Raw genomic sequence first — 18,081 nt, forward strand, 5'->3', positions numbered from 1 at the left:
GCAGGGGCCAGATAGGCGAACGAGAATGAATCTTGCTCATTGTTGTTCTTCTTTTTTTCTTGATTAACCACTTTTGTCTTGAACCATTGCCATTGTGGTCATTTGCTGATATATTTGAATCAAAGCATGGCTTACGAAGATATTGTTCCGATTGGAACTGTGCTCATAGTCGCATGTGAGTATCCATAACATGGTGGTTCTGTCGTGGCATCGTTCTATACTAACCTCTTTCTTCAGCCGTCTCTTTCGTAATTGGCACCATATATGGTAACCTCCCATACGACTTCTTCGTGTTGTTTTCCTCGGAAGCTACAGAGGCGCACTTTGACGCTGCTTTGAAGCACTACCAACTCTGGGGCTCTGGACCTGCTTGGATAATCCACATTTTGCACTTTGTTGTCTTCCTGGGATTTACTGGCTGCTTTATCAAAATATACAAGCCGGTTACTGACATCAAGCTATTTGAATACGGCTCTCTCTTTGCCTTACTTTTGGCCACATGTGTTTACCTTACCAACATCCGTGTCGGCGTTGAGTCTGCCGTTTCGGGTATCTGGGGTGACATTGACCAGAACACTGGTCTAGGCGTCATCGTGGCAAGCGAGCTTATGGTGCTCGTACTTTTGGTTGGAGTTTTAGTGCTGCAGGCCGGGATGTACTATGCTACCTACGCTGACCGTAAGATCAAAGAGGAGTATCTGAAGGGTGAGGCAGAGGAGAAGGCCGCCGCAAAGGCTGCAAAGACTAAGCCAACTGCAACAAGCACCGGGGTCGAGACGAGATCGAAGTCTAAGAAGAAGGTTTGAACATTTAGGAGAACATTAAGTGCTAGTTTGGACTAATATATTGTAATGAAGAGTAACTTCGCCAATGAGGTAAGGCTGGCACCGCCTGGGTGAAAAGGTCGTGCTCCGACCCAATTACTTTCAACCAATGAGCTAAAGTCTCTTGGTAAGTTGGCTAGACATAGACGAACATAGGTTAAACTGCCAAACGAATTCATATAATAAACGCAATGGTTGGAGAATATCCAGTGTACTACAAGCAGCCAATTAGAGTACGTCATTTCTGAGAACTTTGGTGAAATGGGAGCTGCAAATCCCGGATATTTCAGGCCTCACTACCAACTTCAGAGCATCCAACTAACATCAACTCTACAGTGGTTCCGCTACCATGCCCACACCAGACCTCACGTCTTTTTTGCATGTGCCGTTGCCGGTCTCGCGCCAGTGTTCATATTTGTGGTGACACCTTTGAGGAAAACATTTCTGTATGGGGACAGTCCTGCCTTGCCTATTCACGGTTACCCTCTGCCAAACCGTGCTAGAGACACAACACTGACTGGTTACGATGATTAGATTTCTCGAAAAGACAACAGAGAGAAGGATAGTGTCATGGAGACATTAGGGCGAAGAAGGACAGAGATAAATTCTTCAAAGAAATTGGTAAGGCTACATTAGGTTAGGGATCAAAACCATCATTTTCCAGTGTACTGCTATATCAATGTCAACACATTTTCATCATGAGTTAGTAGTGCTTTTTGTTTCCAGAGGCAAAGTCGATACTACATCTGGTTCTGATAAACATGACTTCTTCTTTACGCTATGTACACGTTCGTAATATCTCACCACTTATAGAACCCAGGAGCGGGACCTCTAACAGTTAAATTGGGCAATGGAGTCTTGACGGCCTTCTTCTTGAGTCTCTCCAGTCTCTCCCAATTCAGCCTGGCCTGCGTCTGCTTTGACTTCAGCAGTATTCTGATGTTCACATATCTATGAGTCAAAATTCCGACCCTTCCGCGGCCCTTAAACTCCGGTCTGTTGACCCATTCTCCATCTGATCCGACCCACGACTCAGCAACATACATATCGTTGGGGTCGTAGTTCATGCGCTTGGCGTGCTCAACACCACGGGTCAGCATCTCGTCTAGATCCTTGGTCACCTTCTTATTTATGAAATGGACTTGTGTTATCGCCTTCTTGAGAGGCAAATCCTTCAAGGCCCGTAGGACGATATTAGTCTTCTTGGGAGTGTACTTGATTCTCCATGACTTCAGGTAGATACTGGGCTCCAGAGCCTCTATTTCGGGTTTCGAAAGCTGTAGCTTGTAGGTTTCACCGTTAACAACTTCGACTTCGCCATTCTTGAAAAATCCGTTTCTTTTCACATTTGCCTCGTAGATCTCTCTCTTCAAGGGTGACAGAAGTGTTTCCACAGTCTTCATTGGTGCTGGGTTAAGGTACTCTTGCAATGCCGCATCCTTCGCGGGATCAAGATACTTCACTACCGAGGGATCGCTCGTCTCCGCTGGAACATCACTAGCTGGAGCCGCTGATTCTTGGGGGACTGAAGCGGCCTGAGTGGGTTCGGCAACAACAGCCTTGTTGGATCCTCCCAGTGACCCGAACAACGAATCGTTCAACCTCAACGGCGACGTGGCAAAAAACCTCTGTGCCGGTCTAGCCACCATCAGATTGCGCGAAAACAGTCTCATGATTAAAATCCGCGATTATATTGTGTGGTCGTGGTGGTTTCTTGGTGTCTTTGCAGATGCAGTTTTTGTCGAACTGAAAAATAACCGGCCAAGGTCTTCTGTCATTTCTCTAACGGGTCGGCAACAGTCTCTGTCCCTTCCTATTAGAGGCTAAGAGGGGTCTCAAATGGAGCAAAGGTTACAACTGTTTTAACTAAGTTTAATCTTTTTTCCCGGCACAAATTCGCAAATATCAGCTTAGGTTATTGTGGCCTTCAGAATTTGCGGATCTGGCATACCGTTTATTTGGTTCTAGCCATGGGCCTAGTTTACACAGATTGCTTCAAATCATCCCCGGATAAGCACTGGGATGACACCTCGTCCAACTCTAGTTCTTCTTCTACGCATTCTTCTGGAGATTTGTTGAGATGCAAAAGATGTCATAACCACATTTGCAAATTGCAATTTCTGATGTCAGAGGTGAGTTGTTTTCTGACGTTCGTGTGGTTCTTCAATCTCTTACTGACCCACCCTTACAGAACTTCTACGGGTCCACAGGACCAGCATACTATGTCTCGCGAGTCATTAATTGTGATTTGCTAAAGCCAGAGGTCAAGACTATGCGGACTGGAAAGTACACCATTCGTTCGCTGACGTGCAAGCAGTGCGGAGTGGATATGGGCTGGAAATACATCCATAGCGATAACTTCAAGGAGAAGTACAAAGAAGGTAACTATGTAATCGAGCTTGGATTTTTGGAGCAAGCTGAGGGCTGAGACTCTGGTATTGAAAGTTACGGCGACAAAAAAGGAGTGTTTGAGGTTTGAATGAAAGAAGGAAGGGATTTGGGTTGCAGTGACATATCATGTGACAGAAGGATCGCAGATTAGTTTTGATTAAACTTCTTGGCATTTTACTCATTGGAGGGGTGTGGTTCAATTGGATATATGGGCATTTTTTTAGGTTTTTATATGGTGATCGGGTGGTTACTCAAACAGTGCTTCTGAGGAGTTTAAGGAATTTCAGGAATAGTCCCGTTTTTGGAAAATTGGGTGATGAACCTGTAGGTATTGTGTGATTTTATGGTCTCCAATTACGAAAATAAAGTTAATGGGACTAAACGAATATGCTCATGAATCAAGCAAGACAAAAAATAATTCAAATGAAATTATCAACGACCGAACGACATAGCTACTGCGATGTCATATTGTATGAACCGTTAATCACTAACTACGTAACGTTGGACCACACTCTTCTTCAAATAATACAGTAACTAACTCCTTCTAAATAAAACGATAAAAAACAGGCCATGCGAACAAAAGCGCAGTAGAGGGTATCAGCAAAAAGTTGGTTGTCAAGACCAGACAGACCAGGCTGAAGAAGCGAACAGTGTTTGGTATAGGGTACTGGTTTGAAGTCGATTTGGCAACGATGAGAAATTTCATATATGGCCCTTTCAATTATCGACCGTAGCATTGATTCTAGTTCCAGCTCTCGTCATCCTCTTCGTCTGAAAATGAATATCCAGACAGAGAAGAAGACTCAGAAGACCGTGGTGGCCTATATTGCATAGAAGATAATGTATCTTGGACCACAAATTCTGAGGGAGACTCAGTTGCTACACCAGCCCGTCTCGCACGCGGCGGTGGTGGAGGAGGCTTCTTCTTTGCAAATGTATCTGCTCCTGAAACAAAGGGTATAGGGATTCCGACGTTATACCGGTCAAAGCGTTTCGATTTGTATGTCGGCGAAAAAACCGGATGTGGTTCGGGTGTTTCATCTTGCTCGTACAGCACATCCATGAGCCTTTCTGTTGGCGGAGCCGGGGATTCGTAGATTGGAACCGAAGAAGAGCCCTCGGTGGTCGAGTCAGCCAGAGCAACCTCCTGGTTGTGCAAAAGGCCATCTCTCAGATCGAAAAGCCCCAATGGGTCCTCCTGAACTCTCGTAGAGCTGTATGCAGGTACTGTAGTTCCTGAGATCGGTTGAGTTTCTGTCACAGGAGTTCGAGGATAAAATGCGTATTTCTCACTTGCTTTGAACACCGGGGGTCCAGAACGTGGTCGTTCCGGCTTGGACTTTCCAAAACCGGAAAAGAACCGGGTCTCAGCATCACCACCTCGCCTTCTTTTTCTTCTGCAAAATAAAAATACAACGAAAAGTGCGAGTGCAGAACCCAGAATCGAACCAATGGCAATTCCGGCGATCGCTCCTCGACTCAAGCCAGATGATTGAGTTTGCGTATGAGTCAGTATGTGTTGGTTGAAGTACGCCAAGTCTGTTGTAATCACACTGGTCGACTCCTGCGTTCCGGTAGCAACCGATGTCAGCGTAGTAGAGAAAGTAGTGGAGGCTGCAGTGATAATATACGGTTGGAGTCGCGTATACGTGGTAGCTGGAGATGCAGTCTGTTGTGCAATAGAGGCAGTCTGCGAGACCGAATTCTGTGGATTCGAAGAGCTGGTCAATGCAGCTGATGATGTGGATATCGAAGAGGCAAACGCAGAGCTTTGCTCTGGAATTTGTGAGCTTTCTAAGCTTTCTGAGCTTGACTTTGTGCGTGTGGAGCTTGAGTGCTTCTTCGACCTCTTTGAACTCGTGCTCAATGGAGACAGCTCAGTGGCATGCTTGGTGGCATGCTTTGTGGAACGCTCACTTGAAGAGCGAATATAACCATCTGTCGTTCGATGTTCAGTTGGGTAGTAAGGTGAAGATTTCAAAGATGTCTGATGTGACAAGACAGAAGAATATCCATTCCAGCCTGAAGAGATACCAATACTGGGGTACTCCGACCAGGCGCTTGTGCTATCAAATATCGACGAACTTTCGTAGCTCGAACTGGGTCCGTATTCAAATGTAGAAGTTCCTCCCGACAAACTGGTCGATCCTGTAGTGTTGTTTGACATTGTAAATTTTCTCTTGTTCAGAGAGATCGCCCTGGCTAGAGAAGCAAGCTTGGATGTGACTGAAAGCACTCAGGAATGAACCTCTCGCTGATAATTGAACACAAAAAGCTTCACCCAAATCTCAATCTCACAAGCTTAGGTCCTAACGGCGAGCCTTAGTGGTGATGGTAGTGAAAGTTGCACAGTTGTTGCTCTTGTTCTTTAAAACACGGTCAACCTTAGGGGCTCAGTAGCACGAGTTCCTTGCTCAGGTCTCGGCGTGCAGAACGCCGTAATAACAAACTTGGGGCGTTAAACGAATGGATAGCCCCTCAAAACGGATCCTGCAAAAATATAATAGTTGGAGGCAAATGTCAATCTCAAGAGATCGTACCGCTCCTCCTTTCCCATTATGACTGAAAGAAAAACCCAAATTAGGCTTGTTTAGTAAATTAGCTATGCGCACGACCCGAAGAGTTCTATTTTTGGCGTGCCTAGACCGCGCGGCTGGGCGTGCGACGGACAATGCACAAATTAACCCTTGCACTACTTATGCATGGGCAAGGTCCCGATTTTACGAGCGACTCATGCCCAGTTTGGGTGAATTTCTGGCAATTGGATCGTTTTTTTTCTAATGTACATGCCGTCAATGCAGTTGATATTTGGGCATTTCCGATAGGGAAAATGCACCTCACGGAAATCACTCCTCCCCGGTGCGGAGGCGGAATCTGGTTCTGCCGGTTTCATTCCAACAATCCTCCGAGGTTGTCTGCGCGAGTTTCGAGTCGGAGCTCGGAGTCGGACATCTGCCTCAGGGACTTTAAAACAGATACCGAGGCTTCATCATGCTGAGCCCTGAACTCATACGACTCATATCGCTCTTCCTCTTCCCTCTTCTTGGACTGCAGCGCGCCGCCCAGCCGTGGGGCGTTGTCGCCCACGGTCTTCATTGACATCTGCACCACCTGGACATCCTTTTTCTTGTCTCTGGCATCAGGCCCATGGTGTAGATCAGTAGCCCTGGCTGATTCGTTTCGGAAGGCCCTTAAAGCGTCAACGTACTTGAAGGAAGGCCGTAACTGCATTGTTTTCGCAAGTGGAAACAGACAGAGTTCGCCGTTAACCAACTGACCAGCACAATAACCCTGGGCATCGCTCGATACACCACTCAGGGTCTGAGCTTCCACATTAAACCATTTCTCAGACTTCTCCTGGTCGAAAAATCGCGATTTGTCAACCGGAATCTCCACCTCTATTATCCCAGACTGTGATTTGACCTTTGCATCGGAAATATTTGCTATTTCATGCTTCGCATAAGCACTATTGGCGGCTTTATTGGGAAATTGCAGCAAGTAAAGTTCCGCTTCTGAAATGGGTTTGAAGCTGATTGGGATCTCTTCGACCACAGGGTCGTCCAGATCATCTATGTAACCACCATCCATGGAACCAGTGACCCCTTCCATGGGCTCGTCTATTTCATCATCGCTGACAAACAGACTCATAATTGGAGTCTTGGTTGTGTCGTCATAAAGCCTCAGGAGCTTTGAGAGAAGGTGAAAAAAAAGTAGATGAGCTGAGCTTCCCGAGGGTAAGTCACGTGTGTGAATTTTACCTAGTATTATACCCCACCGTAATCTGAAGCAAATGAGTCTCAAAGTTCCCAAGACTTGAATTTTAGAGGATTATTATTGAATTGCAAAATTTAACCTATCGATTTCTTTATTTGGCTCGTGATTCTTCATGCCTTGCCCATTTCTCTCATGAGCCAATCCGACTGGTCGTGCTCTACTCATATGCGGCCCAAATCTTTTTTTTCTGCAGAGACTTTCTAAAGAAAGAACAAGACACAAACTGCATACCAATCGTATCTACACAAACGCAAAAATGGATGACGATGGGCTGATGCTGAATTTTGCGACGGAGTCGCCTGCCTCCAGCACCCCCAAAAGGGCTTCCAAAGTGACTGGAGGACGTTGGAAAGACCGTCGAAGAGCCCAGCTCACTTTGGAAGGTCGCCAGAAGAAGAGAGCCGCTTATGGCGCCAACTCGATTGAAGTCGACCCTGAAAAACGTCAGGAAAGAGAGCAGAAGGCCAGATTGCATCGTGAAACCGACCGGGAGCAAAGACCGCGCAAAAGAAGATCCGAGGAAGACGTGGAGAGCCAAGCATCACGCAAGGTGCGATTCCAGGAGAAAGCCGGTGAATTTGGTGGAAAAAACAATTCGTATGTCTCATCGTTGTTCACATCTGCACCCGAGATTGAAAAGAGAGAGTACAAAGAGAAAACCGAGACTCAGGCACCATCCAATGCGCCATTGGCGGACTCCACAGACTTCCCTGGTTTGGGAGTGGAGGAGCATTTGGCACAGCATTTGACAGAGCATCTGAAGTTCCAACATCCTACCAAGATCCAGAGATCGGTGATTCCAAGACTTTTGACAAGAGACAGAGATCTTTTCGTTCAAGCCCAAACTGGTTCTGGTAAAACGTTGGCATTTGCACTGCCTATCTTTCAAAAGCTTCAGGAGATTAAGGATCTGAATAGATCTACGGGAGTTTTTGCTTTAATTCTCACCCCCACCCGTGAATTGGCCAATCAGATCTACTCTGTGCTGGAAAGTCTCACCAGATGTTGCCATAGGATTGTCCCTGGTATCGTCATAGGAGGAGAGAAGAAGAAGGGAGAAAAGGCCAGACTCAGAAAGGGAGTGAATATCCTAGTAGCCACTCCCGGCAGATTGGCTGATCACATTGAGAACACCGAGATCCTGGATTTGTCTAACATCAGATACCTTGTTCTGGACGAAGGAGACAGGCTGATGGACTTGGGATTTGAAGAGACCATTGCCAAAATTCTGGACCGTATCTCCAAGACGTCCAGAATTGAAACAACCACCAGATTATACCCTCAGCTGCCTCGCAAGCGTATCAATGTTCTTTGCTCTGCTACAATAAAGGGAAACGCCAAAAAGCTTGGTGACATCTCTCTGGACGATGCGGAGCTGGTTAATGTCCAATCGGTTTCTGACGTCCCCATGGAGGACGAAGAGTACAGTGCTCCAGACCAGCTGGTTCAACAGGTACTGGTCGTTCCTGCGAAATTGCGCTTGGTAACTCTTTATGCGACTTTGAAGAATATCGTTTCTTCCTCTGCGGCTGGATCACGTACGGTGGTGTTTTTCTCGTGCTCTGACTCAGTCAACTATCATTTCACAACTTTGACGAGAAAGGGAAAGAAGATTGTGAGCAAGAAGGCCAAACCCAAAAAGGATGAGAACGAAGAGGGAGAGATTGATGAAAATGAAGCCGAAAAAGACCATGATGATGACGCAGAAGATGATCCAAACACCTACGGAATGGGCAGCACATATCAGGAAGACGATGATGAGTTCGAAAATCTCAACACGATGATGACTGCACCAACTCTGGGCCCAAAAACTTCCATCTTTAAACTCCATGGTAGCTTGACCCAGCAAGTACGTACTTCGACTCTGAGTGCATTTTCCAAGACTCCGCAAACCGAACACAGCATTCTGATATGTACGGATGTGGCTTCCAGAGGTCTGGATCTTCCACACATTTCTACAGTTGTTGAGTATGATCCTCCATTTTCTATCGAGGACCATCTTCATCGTGTTGGTCGTACTGCAAGAGCCGGTGAAGCAGGAACATCAGTGCTGTTTTTGCTTCCTGGGTCAGAGGAGAACTACTCTAAGAACATTGCCAGCTTGCATATCAGCGGAGGTTTGCAGTACAAACCGTATGAAAGTGCTCTGAAACAGGCTTTTGGTAAGAAGGGAGCATGGGATGTTGAGGCTACTACCTACCATCTGGATGTTGAAAGACATCAGCTTGAAGACCAAGCCGCACATGAGTTGGCGACCCAGGCCTTCGTGAGCCATATTAGAGCATATGCCACTCATTTGTCCTCAGAGAGGGACATTTTCAATGTGAAGACACTTCATCTAGGACATTTGGCAAAGAGTTTCGGTCTTCGTGAGACTCCAAAGCAATTGGGACGTACTGGAGGTTCTGGTAACGGTGCCCCTAAGAAGCAGAAGGTGAACATGAAGAAGCAGCTACTGAGAGCAGCAGGAATGGCCGTAAAACATCAGAGCAGTGAGTTTAATTTTATGTGATAAGGACAGAGAATCTATTTCATCTGCATGAGAATTATCGTTAGGTAGGCAGAGGATGCAGCAGGTGCAGGAGGTGGGCAACAGGTGCATCTCTCGGCGAACGACTCAGTCACCCACCATAACTAGATCAACTAGAAAACTTGTATATTAGCAAACATAAGTATTAATTAGAGTCATTATAAATCACAAAGATTTCTCATTCAAGCAATAAAAGCAGGATTGCTAGGACCAGATGCAATTTCGCCATCATCATCAACACTCTTTACATCAACTAATCCTGTCGCTTTGCCAATATCAAAATCGTATTCAACGTGGCTGCTTGTACTCAAGATCCCTATGATGAGCGAGAAGTAGTACCGAGCATCATACTTCTGCGGTTCTTGGGGAATCACGGCAGAATCTTGAAGCAATTTCAAAGCACTCAGAACTGCCTCATCTTCCCCAAACAGTCTTTGACATTCATTATCATCGGCTATTCGAAACAAAAGACCAATACTGTACATTGCATAATCATATTCTGCTTTGATCAACTGGGGGTTGTCCATAAGAATACCAGAATCCGATATGCATCTTACCAGCTCGTCGACAAAGCCATAATTGCAGCCCAAACACTTCAGACCATCATTTCCCTCTCCAGTGCAAATGACAATTGAAAGTTTGCACAACTGGGACCTGAACCTGAGAAGATAGGGATCGTTGGAGTTGCATCTACTTTGCAGAGGCAGCAGAAGCTTGTTGATCGAAACCGAAAAATGATCCAAATGATCCACATAATAAGGCATCAATGCTCCAGTTGACCACATCTGTTCCAGGATAGAGCACAGTTCTGTGGTCAGAATGGTCTCCATATAGGATCCGGTTTGAATGTGGGTTGTCGTCAATTCTAGTATTAGATTGGCTAGATCACCAACAATTTGTTGGCCAAAGTTCTCCAAAGCGTACAAACATGCTTTGAGAAGAATTGTTCCCAGATAAACAGGCGTGATCTCATTTGGCTTGATCTCAACACCAGCGCTGGAAGAGATCTCTTGAGCCACAATCTCCAAGCACGAATCCCATTCAGAAACACCATAATAGGATCCATGAATATCATTTTGGGATTCAAGTTGAGACTTAATGAATTTGGCCAGTTTCCGTTGATATTTAGACTGCATCAACAATTGCGAAACACTCTCTTTCGCCGCATTGCGAGAGCCGCTTTCTCTGGAAAGAACATCCGTTAAAATTAACGACAGAGTTCCATTTATGACTGCGTCAGTTTCTTCCTGAAGTATCACGTTTTCCACCAAATTTTTTGGAAATTCATTGGCATAAACGTGGTTGGAAAATCCTGTATCGCGCAACATCTTGCCAAGATACTCGACCAGCGAGGACCTTCGCAAAGATACAGAACCCCAGCTCCGTTTCGAGAAACACTCGAGCAAATACTCAATCTCGTCAGTGTGATTAGTTGCCTGTGAAAGACTTTTCAAATACCACAAGCTGTGAACGTTAGAAGCTGGTTCAGATTGGGCTTCGATGGGATGTTGCTCAAATTCATCATCCGAGCCAGTCATCGAGCCTGTGGCTGAACGATCAGTTTCATCGTCCATTCTAAAACTCCTAGTCATTCCATAAGTCCTCGCAAATCGATGTGAAGAATTTGAAAAAGCTGGAATCGTAGATACACGCGCCTCTTTTTTAGAAGGCATCACCACCTCCTCCAACTGGGAAAGTGAATCTTGCAGCTTAGAGCTTATCTTTGTCCAAAAATCCGGCTCAGTAGGTTCAGAAGGGGTCATTAAAGTGGGACTATCGTTTACAGACAAATGAGATCGATCGACTAGCCTTTTTCGCGGTGATATCTGGGTCAGAGCTGTCTCAGAATCGAAGAAGTCCCAAATTCCCTTTTCATCTGCAACCGTTGTAGGCATGACTCGCAAAGACACTGTTGGACTTCTAGGTGATGGAGTCTGCTGAAGATAATGTTCTGGCTGGATTTTGCTATTTTCTGGGCTCTTTGGAGAGGCCCTCACAAAGGGATCCGGAGAAAGCTGAGGCGAGTGTTTCGGTGCAAGCTTCGATGTCACGAAACGTTCTGGCGAAAACACAATATCATCAGGCAAGCAATTCTGTGAACTGGTACTAAAGCTGGCCTCTTTCCGCAAATCACCATCCCTAAACGGCACTAGTAACTCTCTTGACACGGTCCTGCCTGCCCTAGAGTACTTACTTCTTCGACCCTGACCATAAACCCTCTTTCTAGGGGTGGGAGAGCCTGCATCCTCCAGGAAGTCTTTGACTGGAGAAATGCATATCGGGGAACTTTTCGTCGAGGATGAGGGAGTTCTTGGCCTAGCTGAAAAGTCTGAAAACTCCTTAGATCTATCAGCAGGCGATAGGGTGGAGTCTGAGGATCCTTTCTGCCCCATTCGGGATGTGCTGGATATCCAATATGGCGTATAGCAATGTTTGAGAAATTACCAGCTCGCAAGAACAACGCCAAAAATGTGTCTAGACTTGTCAAGATATTACCTTTAACTTCCTGCAATCCCAATCACACCAGATTCGCGTGAAATTTCGGCCCACCCATCGCCCGCTATCGCGGGGGAGGGCCATTGGTCGCGTCCCACGCGTTTTTTTCTTGAAATATGATTTTATCTGCTTATCAACAAGCACGAAAAATTTACTTGATCCTCGCTGATTTCGAGCATTCTTCGCCATGTATGGGGACCTAGCACATAAACTAATACTGGAGGCGAAAAGAGCCCAATCATTGGACTTTCTGCCGACCTACCCTGAGGATTACATTCAAGGTATCGTTAGAGAGACGCGCGAGCTGAACAAGGAAGCAGATTACCTTTTGATGACAGAAGAAGATGGCAATCGAGTAACTCAATGCCAGTTGTTTGTAATTCAGCTCTGCATGAGACGCAATAAGAGATGTTTAATGGCTCATGCGAAACTACGGGCTGACAAGATGGACCTAGTTGCCTGGGACGGATCTGAAGCCACCAAGGCCATGCTCGATAACCTGTCCCACCAGGAGCAAGAGTATTTCCGCAAATACAACGAGCTTGCATCTGAGTATAAGGGTCTATTTACTGACCTTGATCTTGGTGGACCGTTGGAACCTCCAGAGGATGTGTTCGTGGATGTGAGAGTTTTGAAGGATGCTGGAGAAGTCCAGACAGAGTATGGTGTTTTCAATCTCACGAAAGGCTCACAATTCTTTGTGAGACAAGCTGATGTTGAGAGGCTGATTCAGCAGGGTTACGTGAAGAAGCTGTGAAGAAGGGGGGAAGCCAGGAGAAGATTTGAAGAGGTTGGAGTTCAGGAGACTCGGTGAGTTCTCTCATAGATATAGGACCGAAATTACAGACTGCATAGTTAAAGGTATCAAAATATAATGTCAGGAATGAATTTGAAATTCGTTATTCAAGAATTACACGGGTGAGAATGAGTCAGAGAGCGACCGGAAAGGACAAGCTAACTAGAAACCACCAATCGAGGACGTGGAATACGAATAAAGACGAACACAATATCATGAAAATTATAACAATAATGAAATATCCATAGTAAACTTGGCAGATACATAAACCAGAAACACCAAACACAACGCTGAAGGTACCGAAAAAAAACATGCATATGTCTTGCATATCCACTGCATCTCATTGCAGCTCACCAACACTTCGCTTGATCCAGCCACAAAAGCTCTCAAATATATTATAATGAATACCAGATCGCCAGTAAACCTCCACAGTACCATCACATAACCTTATAATGATAGTACAACGATCGTCTTCAGCAAACGTCACTACGTCTTTCTTGGCTTTTCGTCTATACGATCTTGACCAAATATCCCCTGGAAATACCAAATGCAGGCACCTGAGATCCTCCTCAACCACACATTGGTCAAGTTTTTTGACTAGGTGTAATATCAACGAAATATCCGTGATTTTAGCATCAAAGAAAAACTGCGTATGGCTCGGGTTGAAAGTCTTCAGCTTGTGAGATTTTGCAAGACATAGTTCGTTTGGTGGTCGTATTGACTTGAATGACCAGCAAGCAACCCATCTTCTTGTGGAAGCCTGGTGAGCACTTGGAACCAGTTCGTGAATGGCATAATTGCTTATAGTCATTCGCCGAAGAATATCAACGACGGCACCCACAGACTCCATCTTTCCCAATAATGAAGAGAACCAAACAACTTTATCTCGAAAAATGAAGCTTTGTTCAATCATCCGAGAAACAAATCCAACCTCTCCGCCATCTGCAATCAGCTCGCTATCCAGTGCCATCGTTTCTGATGCCGAAGCGGCTGTCTTTTTGGAAGAGCGCTTCTCGAGAATTTCCTGGCGGGAGCTGTAAAAGGGTGGATTACACATGGTGAAATAGGTACTACCATCAGGAAACATACTATTGAAGAATATGGTTTCCGCATCGGGACTTGATAAGAGCTGGATCCGATTACCGAATCCATTATCTAGGATTATCTGCGAGGCGTGATTCAAAGAGTCCAAGTCAATATCAGTTCCCACAAAGTTAATATCGGCATACTCCGAACAAGCCAGCAGTGGATATATCGCGACATGACCTGTTCCGATGTCCACTCCGCACATACGCTCTCCAGGTTCTTCTCCATGGGTAGAGAGCACCAGGTCATATATATACCTGACATACGCCAAACGATTGGGGATCGCCGGACACAATCGTCTCGAGTCCAAAGAAACGATGATATTGTATTTTGCCTTTAAAACAGCTGCAGTAAGAGCTCTTTGTGCCTCATGCGTGGAAAGATCCAGCCGCGGTTTTTCATCACAAGAACCCGCACTCAAAAACTTTGAAAGCCACACATCGGCTGCCGCAAGTTCAATTATGTCCAATGATAGGACATTATCCATCGATTTCCCGGCGGACTATTCTATTACGGTCAGAGATGTGGTGAAAAGCGCCGCTTAAAAAGGATCCGGGGTCAATCCTAAGATCCGCCTCGGAAAAAGGTTATGAGCCCGACGCGAAAACGTTCCAACGGCCAATGATAATATCCAAAGACGATTCTGAAAGTTTGTCTCACAGTCAGTACACCAGTTCGGCTCAAACTCAGGAAGAAAACCATGTCATTGCCTACTGGAGGGGTTCGGAGCCCAGATATGTTGATGATCAACGAGGTAAGTAGCTTCTTGGTCTGTGATGAGATCCCTACTAACTAAGCACCAGATTGCGAAATTTTGTCCAGAAACGTTCTTGGATTACTACAAATGCATGAATGTGACGCCTGATTCGGACATTTCGCATTGCCGTGCAAAACAAGAAAGCCTTCAGACATGTATACAGGCAAAGGTGCCGTTATACGCCAAGGTATCCAAGACATGCGAGGAACAGACCAATCTTTTCAAGAGCTGCATCACCAAAAACGGAGGAGTCAAAAGCAAGTGCATCGATGAGATGAATGCTGTCAGGGAATGCTCTCTGAAGGTGATGGCGGAGGATGAAGCAAGCCAGAAGAAAGGGTTTCCCAACTGAGTAAGTGGTGATAACTGTATATAGTAAAAAATTGGGGTGACTATGCGGCAACCCAAAGAAATTTGAGTTTGACTAAAAAGACTATCAGAAAAAACTCACATATCCAGAAGTAGCCGAACCGAACAAATTGCCAAATAACCGGCTGACTCACGGGTAATTTCAGATGCCGGATGACAGGCAGTGAGTCCGCCTCTTCTTACCCGAAGTCCCCAACCAATTGCAAGCAAATACTCACACCATGACACAAACGCAATGGAATCATCCCAAGAAGTGCACATTACCAACAATTCGTCAACAATAACTTACAATAGTCATAGATAAGCTCAGCCCTATAGAGTGTCCAGATCGGGTATAAATCATTTGCATCCGGCGGGACTTCCGGTGGCTGCTAACTTTCCCTATTGGTTCTTTACACGCAGATCTGTACATAGGTTCACAGGCTGACTTTTTGCCAACCCTTTTAGTTTAGCGAATCAGAATAGGATATTTTGAAGGGGGTGTTTGTTTAATCGCTCCTTGTGCGTATATAGCTGTCTTGGCCTAGCATATTTGCACAGTATGCGGTCCCTTTACCTCCAATCCCAACTCCTTACAGGGATTCTATCAATTCTCCGCTTATCGCACATTTTCCCAATGCGGGCCATTAATAATTAATTTTTCACTAGATACACACTCGTTGCTGACTCCCTAGTTAAATAATTCCAATTTGCCAATTTTTTGATTTATTTCTTTACATCAAATCTTTGGGTTGAAACGTGCAAAATTGTTACTAGAGACTGCAAATCTTTAAGACACCAATTGAAGACGATTTGAGATAATAGCCACTCCATTGCTGCTACAATGAGACTTTCGACCGCTACCCTCTTGGCCCTTGCAGCCTCAACTGTTCAGGCTGGTGATTTCAACAACACCCTTGGTAACTCTGACCTCTCCTGTGTTGGAACCTTCGTTTTCGGAAGACACAATGACAGAACAGCCAAGCCATCCACCGTTCTTACCAACTACGGAGCCACCAGACAGGTTGCTTCGGGAAGCCTGTTCAGAGAGCGTTACTTTGGTCTCAAGGGAGCAAACACCACAGTCAAATCTGACTACAAGATTGACGGTTTGAACAGTGAAGGTGTTTTCGTTTACGGTGACACTTATGCCCAGGCCCCTGCCTCGACTGTAATCATGTACTCCATGATCTCTTTCATGCAGGGTCTTTACCCCCCCACGCAAGCCTGGCAAACAGATGCCGCCCTTGCCGATAAAATGGACGAGGAAATGTCCAACGGCACTGTTGTGGAATCACCATTCAATGGATACCAGTACGTGTTCATGGATATCCAGCAAGACGACTCCGAGGACTACATCTGGATCAATGGTGATGACAGCTGCCCCAACTCTGACAACGCTATTGCCGGCTTCAACAAAACCGAGTTTTTCAAGGAGATGAATGCTTCCACCTACGATTTTTACAAGTCCCTCGGATCCATTATCCCCAACTCCTCTTATGCCCACTCCAAGCTTAATTTCAAGAACGCAATGAACGTCTATGACTTCATGCATGTGAACTACATCCACGACGAGGATCTGGCTAAGAACTGGAATGAAACTATAATGCACAAGGTGTCTTATCTGGCCGATGCTGCACAATGGGGAATTTCCTATAACGCTTCCAATGCCACTGATCCTCTCACCCTTGGAGGACAATCGTTGTTGGGCGGAGTTGCCAACTACTTGAATGCTACCAAGACCGCTGGTTCCCCTTACATCAACTACTTTGTCGGTTCGTTCAACACAATGTACCAAATTGGTGGGTTGTTGCAGTTGAATGAAGTCTCAGATAATTTCACTGGAATGCCAGACTACGGATCCGTGTATGTGTTTGACCTGCTCCACAGCAACAGCACTAGTGACTACTACGTCCAGTTCTCCTTCAGAAACGGCACCAACGATGGCTCCAAGTTGGAGGTATATCCATTATTTGGATCTGACGAAGACCTCATGTCTTGGAGCAACTTCACCTCTAATATCGACAAAGTGTCTATCCGCAACGTTGAGGACTGGTGCGCTGCTTGCGGCTCCACCTCTGAGAGATGTACCGTCTACTCCACCTTGTACGAGAGTGCTGAATCCTTGGAGAACAAGAACGTTTCGCTCTCTGAGCTTGCCAGCGGCGATTACTCTTCGCTTGACATCAACACTCCAAGCCTTTCCAATGCAGCTGCTGGAGGAATTGGCGCTGGTGTGACAATTGGTGTGTTCTTGTTGGTTGGTGGATTTGCCTACCTGCTTTACAGAAGCAAGAAGGGCAGTTCTTCCGTTTTGCCAACAAGTTTCCACAAGGAGACCGGAATGGATGCTCCAAGTGTGACCTCTAAGGGATCTACTTTGTAAGTTCAAACTGTGATGTCTGATTTTCATTAAACCGGGACATATCGTGGGCGTCTTATGCGTGCTGCATGCATACTCCATGCATACCCCCATGCGTTACCCCTGTCTTGTCTCGAGTCGTCTATGAGACTCATTCTCAATTTTTATTTATTTTTATATTCTTGTCTGCGTGCACCTTTTACTGTGCATTCAAATTGTCTCAAAATGTTTCGTTATTATTCGGTGTGTAGAGTGTAGGATACTGTGATATGTTTCGATAACACTGCAGAGTATAAAACAAGCAGCATGCAAAATTCAGACAGATCTGGAAAAAATCTCCAAAAAATCTCCAAAAAAGCAACTCAATAAATCAGTTTCAAATCGAGGCCGAAATTCAGTTCGAAAGCCAATTTAAAAGCGAAGTAGCCCAGTCAATTATGCTTTCGCACCGGCTGACCTTCTCCACAGTAAAACCAACTGCGCATTAGAGGATGGTCTGTTAGGTAGAACGATTTCAAGAGAAGAGATCGTTTCCTTTGAATGATATTTGTTTTTGTAGGAGGTGCTAGATAGTTGCAACAACTGATAAAGTCCACTTTCTAGGCCAATTAGCCGAGCATTCAAAAGGGAGCTTGCAGACCTGAAGGCTCAAGCCCGGAAGCTCCTTTGCACTTTATTGCCAAACTTGCTAAATATAGTGAAAGTCACAAGCATAAA

At 45.5% G+C, this 18,081-nt stretch overlaps 12 protein-coding genes across 12 annotated transcripts; 7 read left to right on the forward strand and 5 right to left on the reverse strand.

Annotated features, from left to right (window-relative positions):
• Positions 1-126: 126 nt before the first annotated feature.
• KUCA_T00004821001 (uncharacterized protein) lies at positions 127-806 on the forward strand (the record flags this gene model as incomplete). The annotated part of the gene is made up of 2 exons (XM_022605945.1): positions 127-175; positions 238-806. 2 exons carry the CDS (start codon positions 127-129, stop codon positions 804-806), a joined length of 618 nt encoding a protein of 205 aa, XP_022460826.1.
• A 209-nt stretch (positions 807-1,015) lies between these two features.
• KUCA_T00004822001 (uncharacterized protein) lies at positions 1,016-1,358 on the forward strand (the record flags this gene model as incomplete). The annotated part of the gene is made up of 2 exons (XM_022605946.1): positions 1,016-1,057; positions 1,161-1,358. The coding sequence occupies 2 exons, from the start codon at positions 1,016-1,018 to the stop codon at positions 1,356-1,358; spliced, it is 240 nt and encodes a 79-aa protein (XP_022460827.1).
• A 266-nt stretch (positions 1,359-1,624) lies between these two features.
• KUCA_T00004823001 (uncharacterized protein) lies at positions 1,625-2,497 on the reverse strand (the record flags this gene model as incomplete). The annotated part of the gene is made up of 1 exon (XM_022605947.1): positions 1,625-2,497. One exon carries the CDS (start codon positions 2,495-2,497, stop codon positions 1,625-1,627), a length of 873 nt encoding a protein of 290 aa, XP_022460828.1.
• Positions 2,498-2,947: 450 nt separating this feature from the next.
• On the forward strand, positions 2,948-3,252 carry KUCA_T00004824001 (uncharacterized protein; the record flags this gene model as incomplete). Its single annotated transcript, XM_022605948.1, has 2 exons — positions 2,948-2,956; positions 3,016-3,252. The coding sequence occupies 2 exons, from the start codon at positions 2,948-2,950 to the stop codon at positions 3,250-3,252; spliced, it is 246 nt and encodes an 81-aa protein (XP_022460829.1).
• A 705-nt stretch (positions 3,253-3,957) lies between these two features.
• KUCA_T00004825001 (uncharacterized protein) lies at positions 3,958-5,382 on the reverse strand (the record flags this gene model as incomplete). Its single annotated transcript, XM_022605949.1, has 1 exon — positions 3,958-5,382. One exon carries the CDS (start codon positions 5,380-5,382, stop codon positions 3,958-3,960), a length of 1,425 nt encoding a protein of 474 aa, XP_022460830.1.
• A 722-nt stretch (positions 5,383-6,104) lies between these two features.
• KUCA_T00004826001 (uncharacterized protein) lies at positions 6,105-6,863 on the reverse strand (the record flags this gene model as incomplete). Its single annotated transcript, XM_022605950.1, has 1 exon — positions 6,105-6,863. The coding sequence occupies one exon, from the start codon at positions 6,861-6,863 to the stop codon at positions 6,105-6,107; it is 759 nt and encodes a 252-aa protein (XP_022460831.1).
• A 382-nt stretch (positions 6,864-7,245) lies between these two features.
• Positions 7,246-9,501, forward strand: KUCA_T00004827001 (uncharacterized protein; the record flags this gene model as incomplete). Its single annotated transcript, XM_022605951.1, has 1 exon — positions 7,246-9,501. One exon carries the CDS (start codon positions 7,246-7,248, stop codon positions 9,499-9,501), a length of 2,256 nt encoding a protein of 751 aa, XP_022460832.1.
• Positions 9,502-9,701: 200 nt separating this feature from the next.
• On the reverse strand, positions 9,702-11,912 carry KUCA_T00004828001 (uncharacterized protein; the record flags this gene model as incomplete). The annotated part of the gene is made up of 1 exon (XM_022605953.1): positions 9,702-11,912. The coding sequence occupies one exon, from the start codon at positions 11,910-11,912 to the stop codon at positions 9,702-9,704; it is 2,211 nt and encodes a 736-aa protein (XP_022460833.1).
• Positions 11,913-12,202: 290 nt separating this feature from the next.
• KUCA_T00004829001 (uncharacterized protein) lies at positions 12,203-12,772 on the forward strand (the record flags this gene model as incomplete). Its single annotated transcript, XM_022605954.1, has 1 exon — positions 12,203-12,772. The coding sequence occupies one exon, from the start codon at positions 12,203-12,205 to the stop codon at positions 12,770-12,772; it is 570 nt and encodes a 189-aa protein (XP_022460834.1).
• A 379-nt stretch (positions 12,773-13,151) lies between these two features.
• On the reverse strand, positions 13,152-14,384 carry KUCA_T00004830001 (uncharacterized protein; the record flags this gene model as incomplete). The annotated part of the gene is made up of 1 exon (XM_022605955.1): positions 13,152-14,384. One exon carries the CDS (start codon positions 14,382-14,384, stop codon positions 13,152-13,154), a length of 1,233 nt encoding a protein of 410 aa, XP_022460835.1.
• A 134-nt stretch (positions 14,385-14,518) lies between these two features.
• On the forward strand, positions 14,519-15,006 carry KUCA_T00004831001 (uncharacterized protein; the record flags this gene model as incomplete). The annotated part of the gene is made up of 2 exons (XM_022605956.1): positions 14,519-14,651; positions 14,720-15,006. 2 exons carry the CDS (start codon positions 14,519-14,521, stop codon positions 15,004-15,006), a joined length of 420 nt encoding a protein of 139 aa, XP_022460836.1.
• Positions 15,007-15,846: 840 nt separating this feature from the next.
• KUCA_T00004832001 (uncharacterized protein) lies at positions 15,847-17,388 on the forward strand (the record flags this gene model as incomplete). Its single annotated transcript, XM_022605957.1, has 1 exon — positions 15,847-17,388. One exon carries the CDS (start codon positions 15,847-15,849, stop codon positions 17,386-17,388), a length of 1,542 nt encoding a protein of 513 aa, XP_022460837.1.
• Between the last annotated feature and the right edge of the window lie 693 nt (positions 17,389-18,081).

Source organism: Kuraishia capsulata, genomic scaffold (genome assembly GCF_000576695.1).
Source record: "Kuraishia capsulata CBS 1993 genomic scaffold, Kuraishia_capsulata_scaffold_6, whole genome shotgun sequence".
NCBI classification, from domain to species: Eukaryota; Fungi; Ascomycota; class Pichiomycetes; order Pichiales; family Pichiaceae; genus Kuraishia; species Kuraishia capsulata.